Source organism: Malania oleifera, chromosome 5 (assembly GCF_029873635.1).
Source record: "Malania oleifera isolate guangnan ecotype guangnan chromosome 5, ASM2987363v1, whole genome shotgun sequence".
Classification (NCBI taxonomy): domain Eukaryota; kingdom Viridiplantae; phylum Streptophyta; class Magnoliopsida; order Santalales; family Ximeniaceae; genus Malania; species Malania oleifera.
Window position 1 is genome coordinate 26190935 of NC_080421.1, and position 19168 is coordinate 26210102.

Here is a 19168-nt window from a genome sequence, read left to right on the forward strand (position 1 = left end):
AAGTTTTAGTTTTTCAAAAAAAAATTATAAAATTGTCACCATTTTTTTTTTGTATAGGGAAGTTGAAAAATAATTAAAAAAATGTTTTTTCCTGTTAAAAACGAAAAAATGTGATAGTTTTATAATTATTTGATAAATGAAGAATATAAACACTATTTTCCACTGCAGAAATACCCTAAAGCTGCATTAGAGCGAAGAATTGCATGCACCTTGAACTTCAACGCATGATCAAACCTTTCCCTGTAGCCTAACGTCAATGGATTTCAAATTCAATGTAATAGCTGAGTCACTCACAGAATTTTGGTGCCTCTCTAGTTTTGAAACATTTTTCTATTTTTTATGTCATTTTCAAATTTCTAAATAATTGCAAAAATATCGCTTTTTTTTTTTTTTTAGTTTTTCAAAATTTATATAAAATTTTAAAAATAACAAAAAAAAATTTCCAATCATTTTCTTATACAAACTCTAAAAACAAGAAAATGCATAGTAACTTATATTTATTTTTAATAAAAATAAAATAAAACTCTTTCGCAATTGAAAGTCTGACATTTTCAATTGTTCTTGTTCAAATTTAAGGGCATGCTTGAAGTTTTATTTATGCTAAACTATGGCCTGAGCTAGTGAACCAGGTAGCTGTATTGTTGAATAATTTATATTTGATCTATAAGTGTGTTTTTTTCATTTTAATCTTAATTGACCAATTACAAACTAGTTTTAAAAACTCTTTTACTTTCTCATTAATCAAATTCAGATTGCAACCTTGCACACATTCACACCAGCTACACAAAAATCCCAATCATCATATATATATATATATATATATATATATATATATATATATAAAATTTTGTTTGTTGAAGACCAGTCTTTTATTTAATTATAAAAATGCTATTCCACCATCCTGATCATCTGAAGGCCAATTCCCATATCACAGTTAATCATGCTCATTCAAATCTAAATCAGAGATTTTTTTTTTTCATCTGTTTGGCCAAGCATCACATATATAATTTACACTTCCGTACCATTTTGGGAAACATCTACTTAGGCCGATTTGCTGGCTACACAAGGGGGATTATGTTGAGAAAATCAAAACTAAAAGCACATGAACAATATTAATCATATCAAGCATTACAGGAGAAACCGTTCAATCAACGCTAAAATGCAGTATTCAAGTTTATCTCTCTATGCTTCCAGACACGAACTTTCCTTGGATTATGCAGAAGCACTTCAGTAAGGGGCAATGATGGAGTCGATAAGCTCTTGAAGCGGCGCCAACTCCTTTTTGTCAATCAGCACAAATTCCTACACCAAAGTGGAGTACCAACCTAAAATAACCTGCCGAATCTCAAATTTCTTTCATCAAATGAAGATGGAATATCCTAACTATTGTCCAAGCGCATTGTTATGTGCATGAAAAATTCCACCCAGTAGATAGAATCTGTCTTGCTTCCCAGTAAATGTACCAAAACCCTAAATGAAAGAATCGCAAGATGAAATAAAAAGTCACATTTTTCAAATGAGGAAGGGCTGGTGCTATTTCTGCAGCACCGTGTTTGGGGATGAAATCCTGTACCTTGACAATCAACTTTAACTCAATTCCTTCTTCTCACAAAGCTATACAAAAATTACAAGGTAGACAGCAAGAAACTCATATGTGATGGTGGATAAGTAGCAGGCTGGCGGCCACGTATACACATCAGTGTAACAGGTACACCCAAAGAATTTTTGGTAGACTACTGATGGACCACTAACATATATTGACGTCTAACCCTATTTTCATCTTTTTTTCACCTTAAATAGACAACCCAAATTAGCAACAAATTAGATTGATTTATTTGCTGTAGAACCACCTAGATGTAGTTTGTATAGGGGAGTTCAAACGCCTAGTAGGCCCCCTCAAAAAAGAATATCAATGAAAGAAAATGTACAAAATCCAAATACAATTAAAAATTTGAAGGCACGATTATCATAATTTATACACCCTTTGTAAAAATGTTCGAAGAATCAACCTGACACTGACAAAAATAGGAGTCAAAAACAAAAAACATAAAAAAACAAATAGATCCTGAAAAATTTTAAAGTTGATGAAAAGCTTTCAAAAGGGGAAGCAGAAAATCTGGATGACATGGCAAAGGATTATTTTGAAGGTTTAGAAAATTCAACAAAAGATGTGCGCTATCAAAATATTCAACAAAAGATGTCTGCTATCAAAATGCCACGGTGTTTAGTCTAGTGGTCTGAAAAGCTTTTGGGGGTTGCCATTAGTATTTTAGCAATTTGCATTTGGTAATCCTTAACAGTTAGCAAATGCTAAATTGTACCTTTTTACTAAATGCTTGCTAATAATCAAACTTTTGCAAGGAACTCAAGAGAAAGAGAGGATCTTTGAATTGAAAATAAATGAGAGGAACTCTAAGTAAGCCAGAGGGCAAAGGAAAGCGTAAGTTTCCAAAGTGACTTACACAGGTAAATAGAATGAAATGTTTGAAGCAAGTGTTTAGATGGGCCTCCTCCTTAAGACTCACAATCTTCTGGAAGTGAGAGTGATATATGTGGGCATATACACGGAACAGACGTTTAAATATTGTCTTTACAACTTCCTTGAAGTTAGGAGGAAATGGTGCACCTACAAAATTTCAATAGACAAAGAACACATATCAGAGGAGCATGGAAAAACAGACACACAGTGCCCTCACCCCACCAGGGCAAGAAAAGTAATCTAATAATATAAAAACTGCAAAATTTCTTTTTCTAGATGGAGTGTCTGACATTTTAGCAAGGGAATGTCGAGGACAAAGGGAATAAGCGTGTGTGAGAAAAGAGATACTACCAAGCCTTTGAGGAAATATAGATTCATTGTCAAGCTGAGATTCAATCCAATCCATCAAGTATTCAACATATTTTGGAGCAGAAACTTCAATAGGTTTCTTAATTTGCACACCATCTGCCCATCTATACTCATACCTGTAAAGTATCGTCTGCATACAATCAGCAACTTCAAATTCTTACAAATGGTACACTGAATGGAAACAAAGAATATTCAAAGCATCTTGAGGCAGACTATTGCACTATCAGGTAACCAATAACCATTTAATCAGCCTATTAATTTCTTTAAGGCATCAAGCAAAAATAGAAGAGAATTTCCACAAGATTTAAATTTGTTTTGTGTCTGAATTTTAATCTGCTCAAAATATAAAATGGAACATTCCAAAAGCAATTCCCATGTGCATTAAAATTAGGACATGCTTGGAAATAGAAAGGAAAACATGTAAAAATTCAAGGATGAGCACAAGAATGACTAATTGCTTATAATAATGGGGGCCAATGCAAGATGAGAATGTGAAGTGTAAAACCAAAAAGATAACAAAACAAATTGCAGCACTTGAATCAATGAACATAAATCAGAAAAAAAATGCATGATGCTTGAAGAGCCTGTACAAACATATCACATAAAAACAATCCCAAAACAACCTTAACAATACATAATGATAAAAACAAAAGGATTACCAAGTTTATTTCATATAAGTGATTAAAAAAGCAAATTACTACACTGAGATAATTAGCAGAAGCCAATTAAGAAATGAAAGACTGAATCTAAAGCCCTTTGATTAAAAATAATAAAATTTGCGACAGAATTTTCCACAGCATTATTAAGAATACAAGAATATTATTTTTTAACAACTATAAAAATGTATAATAATTAAAATTTTCAACTGCAAAACATATAAGAACTATCCAAAACACATGAAAGAACAGGTTCATTAAGTTTTAGTCTCCTATAAAAGAAGGCAACCTGGTATAAGAACTATCCAAAACACATAAAAGGGGAGGTTCATTAAGTTTTAGTCTACTATAAAAGAAGGCAACCTGGTCACATGATAAAAGCAATTTTAAGAGGGCCGAGGAAATTACTAATGGAATAGCAGATAATTTCTTAGTTGTAGCTTAAACTTGTTCAAACCCTCAGGAGAACGTAAAGTAATTCATGATTTTGAATCATCACGTATCATAGAACTGAACATTCACGAGCAACTATTAAAAATAAAACTAGAGCAATCAATTTAGTGAGTCATACTTGGGGCCTGCAGTCATTGTAGGACAATTTTCAGGTGTACAGAACTCTGTGAGGGTACCATATAGCAGATTCACCTGGTTGAAGAAATCCACAGCTGGAAATTGAAAAAAGCAATAACCTCAATTCAAATGTAAATTTAAAGTAGAGGCTTATTGCAGTAGATCAAAAAATAGGAAAAAAAGAATTAATTAGTCGTGTGTATCAGGAAGGTAAAGAACATGAAACTGAGTTAGTCCCAGCTCATGAAAATTCAATACGCACAGTAAGCCTAAAAATTGGAGAGGAATAAAATGAAAGGGAAGCTCTTAGAAACTTAAAGTTCTACCACGAAAAGAGTAGAAAAAAAGGTGAGAGAGAGAGAGAGAGAGATATACTGTTAACAGCAAGCCACTCATTTGCATCCTCTCCAGGGGGGAGTCTGACTGCTTCCCTCAGATTTCCACTGCCCAGTGTAGCATCAATGTGTTTTCTTAGCTGAGCCCCCTGCATTAAAAAAAGATGAGGAACAAACAACCCAGATGCAGAGCTCACTCAGTTACATGACAATAAGAAATGCACAAATTTTTTTTCCAGTCATACAATTACAGATTTTAAATTTTAAAATAAGCAATGGAGTTCCAGCCAGAAAAATGAAAAATTGTAAGTCAGGTATGAGAGGAAGGCTTATTTCCACATGCAATGCTTTGACATCACAATTGAACCCAAAAGGTTTGACAAAGCAGACACTACCCTATTTCCCATAAGTACGCAGTACCTTCTTTTGATGAAAATAGATGGAGAAGAATTTGTTTAGAAACAAAATTAGTAAATCACAAGTATTATTTTCAGACACTGGTGTTAGGGTGCTATTTGTTTCTAAGAAAATGGAGAACTATAATACTGTGTAGATGAAGTTTTCTCAATGTTGCAACTGTGCATCAAAACTTGTGTCAAAACAAAACTGCCATTTTGCATCCCATGGTGAATATAATCCGAAAAAATATTGACGTTTTATGTCAGCAGTTCTAAGAATTGAAAAATAAACAAGACAAACAAAACCATTTCATTACAAGGAGAGCGCATAGCCAATAGGCCATTTAGGAACCATTGAACGAGTTAAAACAAAAAGACATTAAGATTGATCCCTCCTTGAGAATTGATGCTGATGAAATTGCTCAAAGGTTTCATAAATTTTCAGTATATTGAACATGAACCTTGAAATAAATTTATATACTAGACTTGATAACAGCTAGAACTCACAGAGCACACAGCACAAACAAAAGGGCGGCATTAGCACGAAGCAAAGGCATAGAGACTAGTGCGCAGAGCAATAGTAAGTCACTCGAGAAGAAGAAAGACGTTTTCGCTCAACTCAGATAATGATAAAGCTCAAGTCCATCTCTTGCCAAGCTAGCTTTGATGCTACTGCTTTGATACTTCAAGAACAGTACTTGATTTAGGAACTTCACTTCTACTTGATTTATTCAATAGTAGACGAGGATGGCATCAAATTATGTTGGAGCCAAATCTGCTTCAGGACCCAACCCCCTCTCATGCCCCAGTGGAGTCGCCTCTATCATTATCTCCTTCTCATTAAGAACTTCTGAGAAAGATAATGATGGAGGAGGGGACTTCTGTTTCACAAGAAAACCTTCCAATTATAACCCAATTAAAGCTGGGGTGGAAGTTGAACTCATTCACGTCTTACGGAAGTTAGAACCGACTGCTCTACAAGGAGCAAAGTTCAAATGCTTATTGAATCACCTTGATCTAGAAAAGGCTTCGGATGAGCTTCTGATTGCAATAAAGCAAAACAAATCTTGAATATTGAGGGCAAAAAGATATATTTGAACTTTCTAAAACTAGAGAAAGAAAAAGTGAGCACTCAGATAATATCAAATGTATAAAAAAAAGAGAATGATAGTGTTTTAGTTAAATAAGAAGACATTAAAGAAAGATGGAGGACTTATTTAAATAAGCTATTTAATGAAAACCAAGTAGAAAGCTTAAACTTATAATTGACAACTAAGGAATAGGCTAAATATTTGATATTTATCTGAGGCAATGAAGTTAAGTATGCACTAAAGAAGATGAAAAAAGGAAAAGCTATAAGATAGACACCATCCCCTTGAAGTTTGGAAATGCCTATGTGTTAATGGAATAATATGCCTAACTAACTTATTTAACACAATTGTATGAACTAAGAAAATGAAAAATGAATCAGGGAAAAGACTTACACCTATATACAAAAATAAAGAAGACACTCAAAACTATAACAACTATCATGGAACTAAACTTATGGATCGTATAATGAAACTTTAGGAAACTTGAATCGAACAAAGACTAAAGGTAAACTTGAGAATTTCTGAAAATCAATTTAATTTTATGCCAAAAAATCAACTACAAAAGCTATATATCTACCAATAAAATTGATGGATAAGTTAAGGAAAAGAAGAGGGCCTTGTACATGGTTTTTCTTGACTTAAAGAAAGCCCATGATAGGATACCTAGGAAAATTTTATTGTAAGTTCTACAAAAAAAATTATATATATATATATATATGTAGTTGGTATATAGATGTCATTAAGGGTATTTACTATTCAGTAATGGAAAGTGCTAGGACTACATGCGGAGAGTCTAGTGATGGATTAACCTCAAAGGTCTGCTTTAATTCCTTGTTGCATTCGTAATGGATGATCTTATTAGGAATATCCAAAATAAGATCCCATAGTATGAATTGTTTGCAGATAACATGGTCTGTGCTGTTTTGTCGATGACATTGTTTTGATTGATGAAACTATGGTAAAAAAAGCACTACTAGATTTTGATACTTTGAAATGGATCTATTAGCAAATTGAAAGATAAATTGAAAAAATGGTAATACATATGGTTCAAGCAAGGTAGGTAAAATGGAGAAGTTCTTTGGGCATGTTGAGTGATTGTAGAATACACTTAAAATTAAAAAGGAAGTTATGACAGCTACAACACCAGCTATGCTATATTGATCACATAACTGTATAACTAAGAAACAACATATTCAAAAAGTAAAAGTTATCAAAATGAGAATTCTAAGGTCGTGAGTGGTGTAACTCTAAAACATATATAAAGAAATGAACATATTCGTGGTAAGTTACACATAGCATCTGTACAAGATTAAGATAAAGGGAAGGGCGACAAACATGGCAGGGGCACACATGTAACAGACACCAAATAATGCACTAGTGAGGAGTGAGCTAGTTAATGTTAGTGTTAGTAGGAGGAGGAGGGCTCAACCTACAATAACTTGGACTGAGGTAGTAAGGATTTATAACCCTCCAATTGTGAATGATATTACCCTTCACGTGAACTGATGGAAGAGGATTCATGTAGTCAACTGCACCTAGTGGGAAGCTTGGTTGTTTGTTTGTTTTTTTTTTTTTTTTTTTTTTTTTGAGATAACAAAAAATCTACCAAGAAAAGATTGGTTGAAGTTAAATGAATATATACTGAAGGCTGCGATCTGATTCATTGGTGCTTATTTCATGCATTATGTCGAAATGTGTTCACACCAATCAAGTTCCACCTTCTCATAAGTTACAATCTAACCAGATCTGAATAAGCTTAACAAGCAGTCGACTCATTAGTTACAGTACAAGCAGCTAGCAAAGAAATATTATAAACACCCAGTCAATACAGTAACACCCCCACATGTAATTCATCAAGCCCAAGTGAACCATAAACAGTTTTTTTCCCCTTTTGTTGAAAGAGTTACAAAGAGAACAATGTACCCTCCAATGGAAGTTGCAAAAAAATTGAAAACACAAGATAGAAAAGAAACATAAATGAAATAAGAAGAAGACCAAGCTAAAAAGGCAACTGACCAGTGCAAAATACAAGAAACTGATTAGAAAACTAGCAGGATAAGATCTCCAAAATAGACCCATTTAAAGGAATACATTTCCAGGAAGGGTTGTTCCAATGTTTGAATAATCTATGAAGAAGTTTTCTTTTGCTCAATATAGACTACTTAAGCCAATATTAAAAAAAAAAAAACTAACACTACTCTTAACACACCTTTCAAGTTAGGGGTGCATAAACATCACCAAACCCCAGCTTGGTACAAGCAGTAAAGAAAGCAGGTCTAAACACGGCCATAGTGAAAAAAATCTCCTAGATGGTTATCAGACTTAGCACAGTAGACACGATCTTCTTTGTTACAACATCTCTCGCAAAATAGCATTTAACTTCAACATGTTTTGCACTCTTATATCATGAAAGCACACGAGTCCTTGCAATTAGATCGCAGCCTGATTATGGCAAAACATATCCATAAGCTTTGTCACCAGAAATCCCATCTGTGACGTAGGAAACTCAGCCATATTAATTCAATAATAGTAAGTACCATAGACCTTGCAAGTGCAGTTTCATTTTTGTAATTCTTTGGATAAAATTCAGTACTTACAGTGCAAATTTTAGAAATTTCAGCAGAAATTTCAGAATTTTTAATTTAAAAGAAAAAGAAAATGCAATTTTAACCCTTTTTCTCAAACCCATGAACTTGAGCTCCTTTTCCTCCTTTTCATTCTTTCAGCAAAATATATAGTCTTCTTGCACCTAGTCTTGGGCTTTTCAAATTCAATTGGCCCATTTATGTGTGCTGCTAACAAAGGCACTACTTATTTTTTTTAGGAAACCCACATGTTAGAGCACATGATGACACATACTTCACATTGTGCCAAAATGTCCTGAATGAATCGTACAATTAAAATGATATCAAAATATCTTATTTGATATTTTTTTTTTAAATAATAAAAGAAGATATATTAAGAGAGAAAGAAGATACAAGCATTAGCAGATAAGGAGTCCTCAAAAAAAAAAAAAAAGGCAAGTAAAAAGACCACTTCAAACCAAAACTGCCCACAATCCAAACCTAGTACTATATCACCCTCCACCCAAGACTCTACCTAAGCTTACACAAAACACAACCCAAGAAAACCTTTTTCAGCCTTTCCCACCGTAATTGAAGGAATTTGCAAATTTTTCGCCAATTCCCGTTGCTCCCTCCTACCTTTGATTATGCCTTCATCCAAGTGAACTTCCTTTCCTTCTAAGCCTGCTAGCGGCAAACCTTTTTTGTCCAGCATATGTTGAATATGAGACAAAAAATCAGAATTTATCTCATTCTTCTCAATCTCATCTTCTACTTTCTACCTCTTCTAATTCATCATTCCTTCATCCAAGAACTCCCACTAGATCATCCATTCAAGATGAAGTATGAGCCCCCCATAAATTCACTCATCTGAACCATAACCAAGTTGTTCATGAACCTAATCTAAGAAAAACCCTATTCACAATCAAAATCACTATCCATATCACCCTCCTCATCTGATACGTCTCCCCACTTCTTCATCTCCAACAAAATTCTTCATTTCCCCACTAACTTGTCTATTAAAGACTGTTTTCATTCCATTTGAGTCTTCAATGTAAAAATAACCATCAACGTGTTTTTTGAGGAGGTTAACTGGCGTCCCATCTGCCCCAAGACTCTTCCCAATTGTGTCATCCCTAATATCCTTGCTCTTCTGCCTCCTACGAGTATAAACCTTTAATGCTGCTGCTTTATTGGCAGACTGAGACTCCTTTAACCCATCCATCTTTGCCTTGTTGTTACTAGAGCTTGCTTCGTCTCAATTCCCATTCCAAACAATCAAACCATAACCTTACATAAGAGCCTCCTTACACCCATCCTTCATAGCAACACCACTGGTAAACTCATATATTTTGAAAAACTCCCTTCCCCTATCCGTCTGTCCACCGCTTACCTTCTCGGGTTGCTCATCCACAGACTCACAGAGTCTCCCTCATTGTAGAATAGGTACTACAATGATATTTCACCTTCATTTTCTCACTGCCCAAAACCAATTTTGCAGTGCCCATCTGTTTAGTCACCCATCTTCACAGCCATCTCCTTCAGAACTTTGGGACTGGTTATGAGGTGGATCTAACTGAAGCCATGGGCTGCTCAATGGAATTCTCTAGTGGGCTTTGGGCCTGATACTAACAAATGGACTTTGCAAAGCAGAGGTTTGTCTTGGGCCTGCTCCGTAGGAGTTGAAGTGGGCTGCCCTTTAAATACATCTGGGTCAAGCCCAATATCATCATCCAACAGATGACCCAAGTTCAAAGTAATATGTATAATCCCTTGCCCACCCAATTCAAAGCCCACTTTTTTATTCTTGGGCTCCTGAACTCCAGCCCTCTCCACATTGCAAATCCTAGCTGAAGCACTGTCAACTGGACCATCTGCCGCCACCATGCTTGCTGGAGATCATGCTGTACCTACACGCTTGCCACCCACCCTGCTGGACCTTTGGCAAGGATTCTCCAACCAAGGCATCCTTCCAACTCCTATGACTGTTTGGTAGTGCAGGCTCCTTCCTGAACTCTCCTTTGGGATCAGGGAACTTCTTACCTCCCACCAACTCCAAGGCTTCAACAAAGCTGCATAAATTTTCCCCTTTCAACCCCCTTGGAATGAATATAGAGGATCTCTTGTTGTTCATCTGTACTCTCACGTCCAGGAATTTTGCTTTGCAATTTGATCTACTCACCACCCAAAAAAGCAATCTACCAATTTTTTTGTGGCAAGAGAAATGCTCCAAGTTGTAAATTAAGGGAGATAAATCACATACCCATGTTGCAGCCGAAAGGGTGATCCTAATCCACCGATTTCTGACTTGGGATCTCTCCTCCATATGAATGAACCCACATACTACAAAATCTCCATATGTACATTTGCTTTAATTTATCTTGGTTCTAAATTATGCACAATCATCTATTTTAACATTTCTTAAAGTTTCATCTGGATACTAGGCGTTGTGCGTGTCGACCTGGGGCTATCGAATCAAATTAGCCAAAGGCATAATTTCCATAACTTACTACCATTTTCTGTTTTTTCATTAAATCGAAATTAAAATTACAACTTAAATTTCCATAAATTGAGACCCTAGAAATTTTCATTAAAATAAAAAATTAATTCCTTATATGGAAATTAGTATACCAAATTTATCTGTATCCGCCACATTCATCCTAACATTACCAATGCAGTAGGTTTTACTTTTAATCTACAAATTTAGGTATTGCAGCTGTAATATGGAAGCATGAAACTAAAATTATTTACACTATGCCTTTGTTTGACTCCTTTTAAAGGTTATTAATTATATTTGCTCAGAGTTAAAACTGAATCATACAAAAAAGAAAAGTTAGTTTAGTAGTCTACAATGACAACATTTCATTCCATCTGTTTTTTTTTTCCCGCTAACATCATTCCATCTGCTTACACTATGATTTTGTTCAACTCCTTTTAACTTCTCATATTATGTGCTGATCCTTAAATCAGAACAGTTCCATGACAAGGTTAACTTTTAATGATTTTCTTAATACGAACTGTCATTTTATCTGTATGAAATCATGAAACAATTTGCGATGCAGAGTCTTACTACAAGCAAGGATCAGACAGTTACATTTTAGCACTTGTAATAACGACTATATTATTGTAAAAAAGATAAAAAAATATTACCATTAAGATTAAGTCAAATAAAAATCTAATAAAAAAAAGTTAGATAACAAAAATATCACTAAAGCAAAAAAAAGAAATGATTACAGAGCAAGGATGATAAGAAAGAAAGAAGTTAGAAAAAGAAAATTGACCTTACTCCCAGAAGGTGCACTCTTTTTTGGGCGAAATGTCCTTTGGTTCCTGTTTGCACGTAAACAAATTATAAACAAGAAATTATCAATGGAAGAGTTCCATGAAACAAAAATGTCAATGAATTACAGCAAAGCATATGTGCGTGCATGTGCAAGGCATGAATTCAGAAGTGTACGTACCATATTTATATATTAATATATTCACACCATCCTTCACATGTAGCTAATTCTCATTAAAAAAAATATATATTTAACAAGATGCTTTGAATGAATGTGCGTATATGAAGCCCCCAAGTGTTTGTTCAAGTGGACATGGCTGGGCTGCAAGTCTCATGTTAATAGGACGTCTTGGGTTCGATTTCATCGGACAACTAATTCTTTACTAACCTAGGCATGCTTGGGAGCTAAGCCTCTGGCTCTCGTTCAGAACTGCCAAGGGGCACTGAACGGCTCATCTGAGGTCTCTAGTTCCGGGATACTGAAAAAAAAAAGTGCATATATGCATAAATACATGTTGAGGCACAGTAGGTCACAGGAATCCACTACTCCTTGGAAAATACTCAAATCAGCTGGAAAAAGGAATAAGGTTTTACGCGGGTTAGCCTGAGTGATTTTGAGACATGTTGTGCATTGCTTTGCTTACCTTCAATTCAAAAATGATTTTATGTAGGAATTCTGCAATAGCAAATTAAGAAATTCTAGTATTTTGAAGCATAGTGCTTTGCTCTCCTAGTGACAAAAAAAAAAACTCATATCTTGTTTACAAAAAGAATTGATACTGAGGATGACTTAAGATCAATTGATTTTATCATAATGAACTAAAAGGTCAAGGAACAAATTTGAAGGCAACATTTGACTAAATACGTATAGCCATTACAAGTTATTTTCGAAATAAAGAATATTTTATACAGAATATTGTTTTGTTAAGTTAACATCATATAGGCCACTACCAAGCAGCAATGTAGGATCATAACACTTGAGAGATGATCACCACTTTAAAAGGCGGAGACTAATACCTTTTGTCGCAACAAATTGAGTTTCAAAAGCCCATTTTTCAATCACATTTTTAGGCACACCATCCAAAGAGCCATCAGACTCATAAAAATCCCCTTTTTACTAATACACATGGCCTTTACCATGATTTCTTTTATTAAGCAAAAGAATTGAAGTAATGGAAATTTCCACATTTGTTTGATGAGAAATGAGAAACGAAAAAAAGAAAAATAAGGATACCCTAAGATTCCGTTCCTTCTCATCCCCCCCCCCCTCCCCCCTTTTCACAGAAAAGATGAATTTATGTCTTTATTGGATTTGTTGTGATTGACTCGGCTCAAACTCACAGCTTACGCCTTGACAAGGCAGTGCTTTGACCAATTGACATCTTTCATTCATGGAAATCTTTTGATGTAATCTCTTAACCATCCCATCAAGCAAGTAGAAGAGTCATCAAACTGTGAAGCATTACCCTACCATAATGTGATGTGCTTCCAATGCCAATAAGAACCCATACGCCTTGACAAGGCAGTGCTTTGACCAATTGACATCTTTCATTCATGGAAATCTTTTGATGTAATCTCTTAACCATCCCATCAAGCAAGTAGAAGAGTCATCAAACTGTGAAGCATTACCCTGCCATAATGTGATGTGCTTCCAATGCCAATAAGAACCCATCCAATGGTATTACCATTCGAAAAACCAACAAATGGAAAATGCAAACCCATTAGGAAATCTTTGTCATTCTATGAGTTTCCTCCTATTTGTTTTAGGCATCACCACTCCTTTTGGCAACATCCATTAATTCATAACTTAATTTGAAAGCCATATTTCTACCTCGACGATTTTGGGGGCACCAACTATGAGAAATCAACCAATTCACATGTGATGTGTGAACAATGACAATTGTCTATAGTGCAAAAACCATGATAAAACCCATTAGGAAATCTTTGTCAATCTATGAGTTTCCTCCTATTTGTTTTAGGCATCACCACTCCTTTTGGCAACATCCATTAATTCATAACTTAATTTGAAAGCCATATTTCTACCTCGACGATTTTGGGAGCACCAACTATGAGAAATCAACCAATTCACATGTGATGTGTGAACAATGACAATTGTCTATAGTGCAAAAACCATGATAAATTTATTAGTGCTCAAGTCATTGAGAAATATAAATCAGTCGTTAAGGCGAAAACCATTATAAATCTAGTAGTGCTCAAGTTATTGAGAAATACTTAAATAGCAACAATAATTAGTGCAAAGTGATGATTTCTAAAGGGGCCATATCATACGAAGTGAAAGGAAGGAGGGTCAAACATCATTAAAAATGACAATAGTATTTATCTTCAACCTTTTGACTTTTGATAATACTGTTTGTTTTAACAACAAATAAGAGGGACAGCTATGATATGTGTCTTCACCAATTGTTGGAATGATGATGATTGTCTTTTAAAACGGTGGTAGAAAATTGCAATGCTACCTCAAGGAATGGAGGACGAATGTCAATAGTGATATTACGGAAATGATCACCACAAGGGCACCATTGACAACATAGTGAAAAGGATGCTAATGGTGGATCCACCTCGTAATATCACTAGCTAGAACGGCACCACTTAATGTAGTAGAAATAATGCTTATGAATTCCAACATGCACACCAATTTTCATCTGTTCCATTCTTTAACTGATGCAGGTTTTTAAAAAATTTGCTGTCCCTAAGTGTCACAAGCCAAGAATAGTAGTGTAGGTTTTATTCTTTGAGTAGGTAACTCCTTAGTCAAAAAGGGGAGTATGACTCCCTGATTTGTTTGATATTTCTTAGTGCCAAAGCTAAAGCAGCACAAAAGATCTTTAAAGGTTGGTGAGTGTTCATCAATCATTGTATAACTCACTACCTTTTTTGAAAATATGTCTAGCCTACCTGCCTTCCTTGATACACACACATTGCCTAGGAGGCAGAATAGTGATTGTGTTGCTTTCTAGTTGCATAACTTGGGTTTACATATACGCTTGTTTACTACTTCCGCTTACTTTGCATTCTATGGTTCATGATTGTGAATTTGTTCATGTGGTGAGACTGCGGTGTACTTTTGTTTGACCTGTTAAGCTAATGTGTTCGGTCCATGACACCGAATATAATCTTGAGCAATTAATATCATGAAAAACCAACTTTCTTATTTTTAGTATCACATTTGACCTTCAACGAGTTGTCAAAAACAACATGCCAAGGATTATCTTGCTTTCTTGAATCTTGACTCTTGGGCTTGGTAAAGAATATCAATAACAAAGCAAAGCACTGATCCTTAATTTCCCCCAAAACAGACTTCAAATGAACTCTACTACTATATTAGCCTCCAGCATCTTGGACAAGCCCTACTGAAATGATCTTCGATAATCAATATCCTCTAGGCTTCAATAAGTTGGGCACTTGGGCTGTTTAGACCCTAATTAAATTATTTAATTATCCATCTATTTTATTTTTATGGTTGCAGTGGGCATTTTGTCTTTAACATGTATCATGCACCCATGTTTTTTGCATGCACATAATTACAAGATAAAGAACTGCTGTAACCACATGATATAGAAACATATTTAATTCAGCAGAAATAATTTTAAATTGTAAATAAACTCATAATAAGATTAATTTATAGCCTTTAAATGCCTGAACAAGTTAGGTGCAGAAACGGGTTCATTGCTTTAAGCCTCTAACCACCACTCACAAACAGCACTTAGTAGTTAATGTAAGTAATAATTTAACAAATATGAACATATAACTAAACTAAAGCAGTAATGCATTGTAAAAGTCCAAGTTCCAAAAAAATTTTGTCACCCTTACAGTCTACAAGCTTGACTGGAGCTATCTAGGCCAGAGCAGCAAATCACCAAGGAGATTCACACGACATCCCAAACTTTTAAAGTTTTCAATTTTTAATCATTTGAAAATTTTGACTTATGGTTTGTCAAGTGAGACTCAATCAAAGCTAAAATATTTACAAGCATATTAAAAAATTATCAATAATTTTTTATGTGTATAATTAGCGCCCCACTCTGCCCTGAACTGTGTTTTTTTCCACCACCGTACAGAAGTGCTTATATGTTCATGGGCTGATGCGCATCAATGTGCAACTGTGGTTATGGGTTTCTGATGCTATTTACAGACTATAACTGAAACCATAAATGACAATAACCAATTCATCACCAACTTTTGCTTTCCATGAACACCCAGCAGACAATTTACTATACATAAGAGTTGACAAGCCAGTTCAATCAACATACATGAGACAGGAAAAAATAAACTGACAAAAGAAATTAGCCGCATAAGTGTACAAAGAATATAAATTATATAATTAGTAATTACAAGCCCAATACTACCAAACAAAGCACAAGATTAGAATAACTTGAGGTAAGAACGCATTCAAAATACTCTATATACACAAGAGTTGACAAGCCAGTTCAATCAACATAGATGAGATTATATATGAGGCTGAAAAATTAGCCAGCCACATATATGTATATATACACAAAGAAAACAAACTATGAAATTACATGCTCAACACTACCAAAAAAAAGCACAAGATTATAGTCAGTTGAGAAAAGAACACATCCAAAATTACTGAGCTATGAATCAAAACAGCTATCCAAAACAATAGATCTGATGTTAACGATCAAGCGCCATCTGAGCGCATAAATGTACACAGACACAAATGCATATATAAATGCAAAATATAAGAATACAGAGAAAATCATTGGCAGGAAATTGAAAATGTGTAATTGAAGGAGATATCGATCAACGTTTTCGAATCAAAACTAACATATATTTGCTTACCTGCCCAGACCGAAGAGACTCATGGCGGGCGAGCGAGAGCGAGAGAGGCGCCTGAATCACGCAGGTACGGTCGAGAGAGCGAGAGAGCGCTTTCTTGCTGCTTTTCTTTTCGCTTTTCGGGAGGGAGGGCTATTTCCACGTACTGTTTAGAACCTTTTGATTACTGTACTGATGTCGAATCAAGGCCGTCGATTATTTTGAATTGATCTTGGCCGTCAAGGTGGCATGCTGTGAGCTGTAGTGCGCTGTCTCCCTAACGTTACAACCATAAATTCCAAAATTCCGCCAAATATATAATGCAGGAAATTTTAACCGGAAAATAAATAAATAAATGTGCAGGTAAACCCACAAATAATAATAATAATAATAATATTTTAATAACTGAACTCTTTAATATTTTATTTTCCTTTCTCTAATATTTTTTTTTAGATTTTTTTTTTTTTTTTGTGGCCACTCAAACCCTTGCCTCCTTATAAAATTTGAGCTGACTCAACCTCATCAACCATAGCCAACACCTAATAATTCGAAAATGATCTACTTAATTTAAACTTAATTTATTGAGTAATATTATACTTTTCATTTCAAACATTTACTTATCCACTGAAGTAGTAGATAGAGTCTACTTGAGTCAACTTACTTACGAGCTATTTGAACTTGACTCGTCCCTTAATTCAACTCAATTCAATTCTAGTTGAACTTGAACTACTCGAATATGTAACGATTCGAATTCGAGTTCAGTAATAGTAATCGAGTTGTGATTTAGGTTTAATCAAATTTTATAATTTTATAATTTTTATATATTATATATTATATATTTTGTAAAATATTTAATATTATATGTACATTATATATATATATATATATATTTAAATATGTATTTAACATTAAGTTACAATCAAGTCGAGCTTAATCATGTTAAGTTTAAGTTTTATGAACTTGTAGTTGAGTTAAGTTCAAATTTAACAATTATGAAATTGATTAAATTTGAGTTGAGTTTCAAGTTTAACATTTTCGAATCAAATCGAGTTTAAATATTTTACTGTGTTAACCCAACTCCCCTCGAATACACTCCTACTAGTAGATAAATAGAATGATGACATTTAGAAAATAAGTGTAGTGTTTTTGTTAGATAAAATGAATCACAAAATTATATTGAGTTTCATTTAAAATTTCTCAAACACAATTTTTAAAGGTCTGTGACTCATATATCAACAACAATATTTCCAGCGACACCAAATTTATAATGTGTTAAAATTCATATGTAGGTTAACATGCATAGGTAGACCCACCGAGGAAAAATAAGAAGAAAAAAAATGCTTGCGCATTATGTATGTTAGCTCTCTAAATTTTATTTTTATTTGAAAATAAATAGATGGGTATTTTAAGTAGATTAGCAAAGTTGGTATGTGCACTTAGAGAGTTTTTGAAGTATTTAAAAATCAAATCAAGTTTAGAGATTTATTTAAGTATTTAATATATATATATATATAAAAGTATGAATAGTGTAAATTATTTTATGAACAAAAATATCCTTATCTTTTAGAAGTATGACTAAAGAAAGTCTCACTTGCCCCTTCTATTGTCTATACCATTTGACATTTCCTTGAGGAGTCAGTCAAGAGGGAGGGAACTGTTGACTTAACAACCTTCCAACTCAATTCTCTATTCTTCAAATCAATGTCCCACTCAAACTAACTGCCGTCTTGATCACCCGCTTCACTCCATTACTTGACAACCCCTACTTCATTCAACTGTCGATCCGAAAAATAAGGATGAACCACCGAACCTTATTTCATCTAATAAAGAACTGACCTTTAAGTCAAAGAGAAGAACTAGACACAGAAAGAAAAAAAAAAGAGGGAAATCAAACAAGTAGCTCTTTTGTGATTGAATAATGTAGAAGTATGAAAAATGTAAGTTAATTTGTGGAAAAAGTATCCTAATCTTTCTAAAAACTCCCGAAAGAAGAAAAATTTCTAAGTTAGTTTGTGGAAAAAGCATCCTTATTAAGTAGGTTGTTGCATGATTTATATGAATATTTTATTGAAAACAACCAACTATCAGGTATAGGTTTTATGGGAAAATATCCGATTTATAGACAGCATGTTGCCGAAATTTTATTAAAATTTTCCTAAGTAAAACCTTGTACAAAGATGATTATAATAAAATTAATGATAACATATTTTGAAAGGATGAGTGAAAACTAAATGAAAATTAAACTTCATCCTAGTATAATCATCAGATATTTAGCGAAGTTAAGCACCATCCCTATAGGAAGAACATAAAGGACTCACATGCATCACTTTGCCTTTAGAATATTGAGACTCTTCTGAAAACCCTAAACATTATATCATGCGCTTTAATGTGTTATGATTTGATATGGAATGTTCTTGGGTCATCAACTCTTAAGTATGCCTTAATATATATTTTCAGATGTATCTATGGTCTATAGGGACAACTATACTGATCAGGTGATAAATATAACTGATACATATTCAATATTGTTAGAATTGATGTATTCCCAAGGGGGGGGTGAATTGGAATTTTAAAATTTTTTCCTAGGTTAAATAAGATATCAGTAATACACAACCTAAGGTATTTCTAA

The 19168-nt window shown here is 34.1% G+C and overlaps 1 protein-coding gene across 2 annotated transcripts; it reads right to left on the minus strand.

Annotated features, from left to right (window-relative positions):
* Positions 1 to 947: 947 nt before the first annotated feature.
* LOC131155003 (MOB kinase activator-like 1A) lies at positions 948 to 16732 on the minus strand. Of its 2 annotated transcripts, XM_058107878.1 has the most exons (7): positions 16564 to 16714; positions 11744 to 11792; positions 4450 to 4558; positions 4076 to 4169; positions 2831 to 2964; positions 2463 to 2626; positions 948 to 1302 (listed from the first exon to the last, which is right to left on the minus strand). In XM_058107878.1, the coding sequence occupies exons 1-7, from the start codon at positions 16584 to 16586 to the stop codon at positions 1228 to 1230; spliced, it is 648 nt and encodes a 215-aa protein (XP_057963861.1). In that variant the 5' UTR covers positions 16587 to 16714; the 3' UTR covers positions 948 to 1227. The 2 variants fall into 2 exon arrangements, with proteins under 2 accessions (XP_057963861.1, XP_057963860.1); XM_058107877.1 differs by having other exon boundaries at positions 948 to 2626; positions 16564 to 16732.
* Positions 16733 to 19168: the final 2436 nt, after the last annotated feature.

Coding starts and splice junctions, on each gene's coding strand:
- LOC131155003 (XM_058107877.1), bottom strand. CDS start 16,586: ATGAGTCTCTTCGGTCTGGGCAG. Junction 11,793..16,563: donor AGTCTCTTCGGTCTGGGCAG/GTAAGCAAATAT, acceptor ACGTGCAAACAG/GAACCAAAGGACATTTCGCC. Junction 2,965..4,075: donor ACAATGACTGCAGGCCCCAA/GTATGACTCACT, acceptor GATACTTTACAG/GTATGAGTATAGATGGGCAG.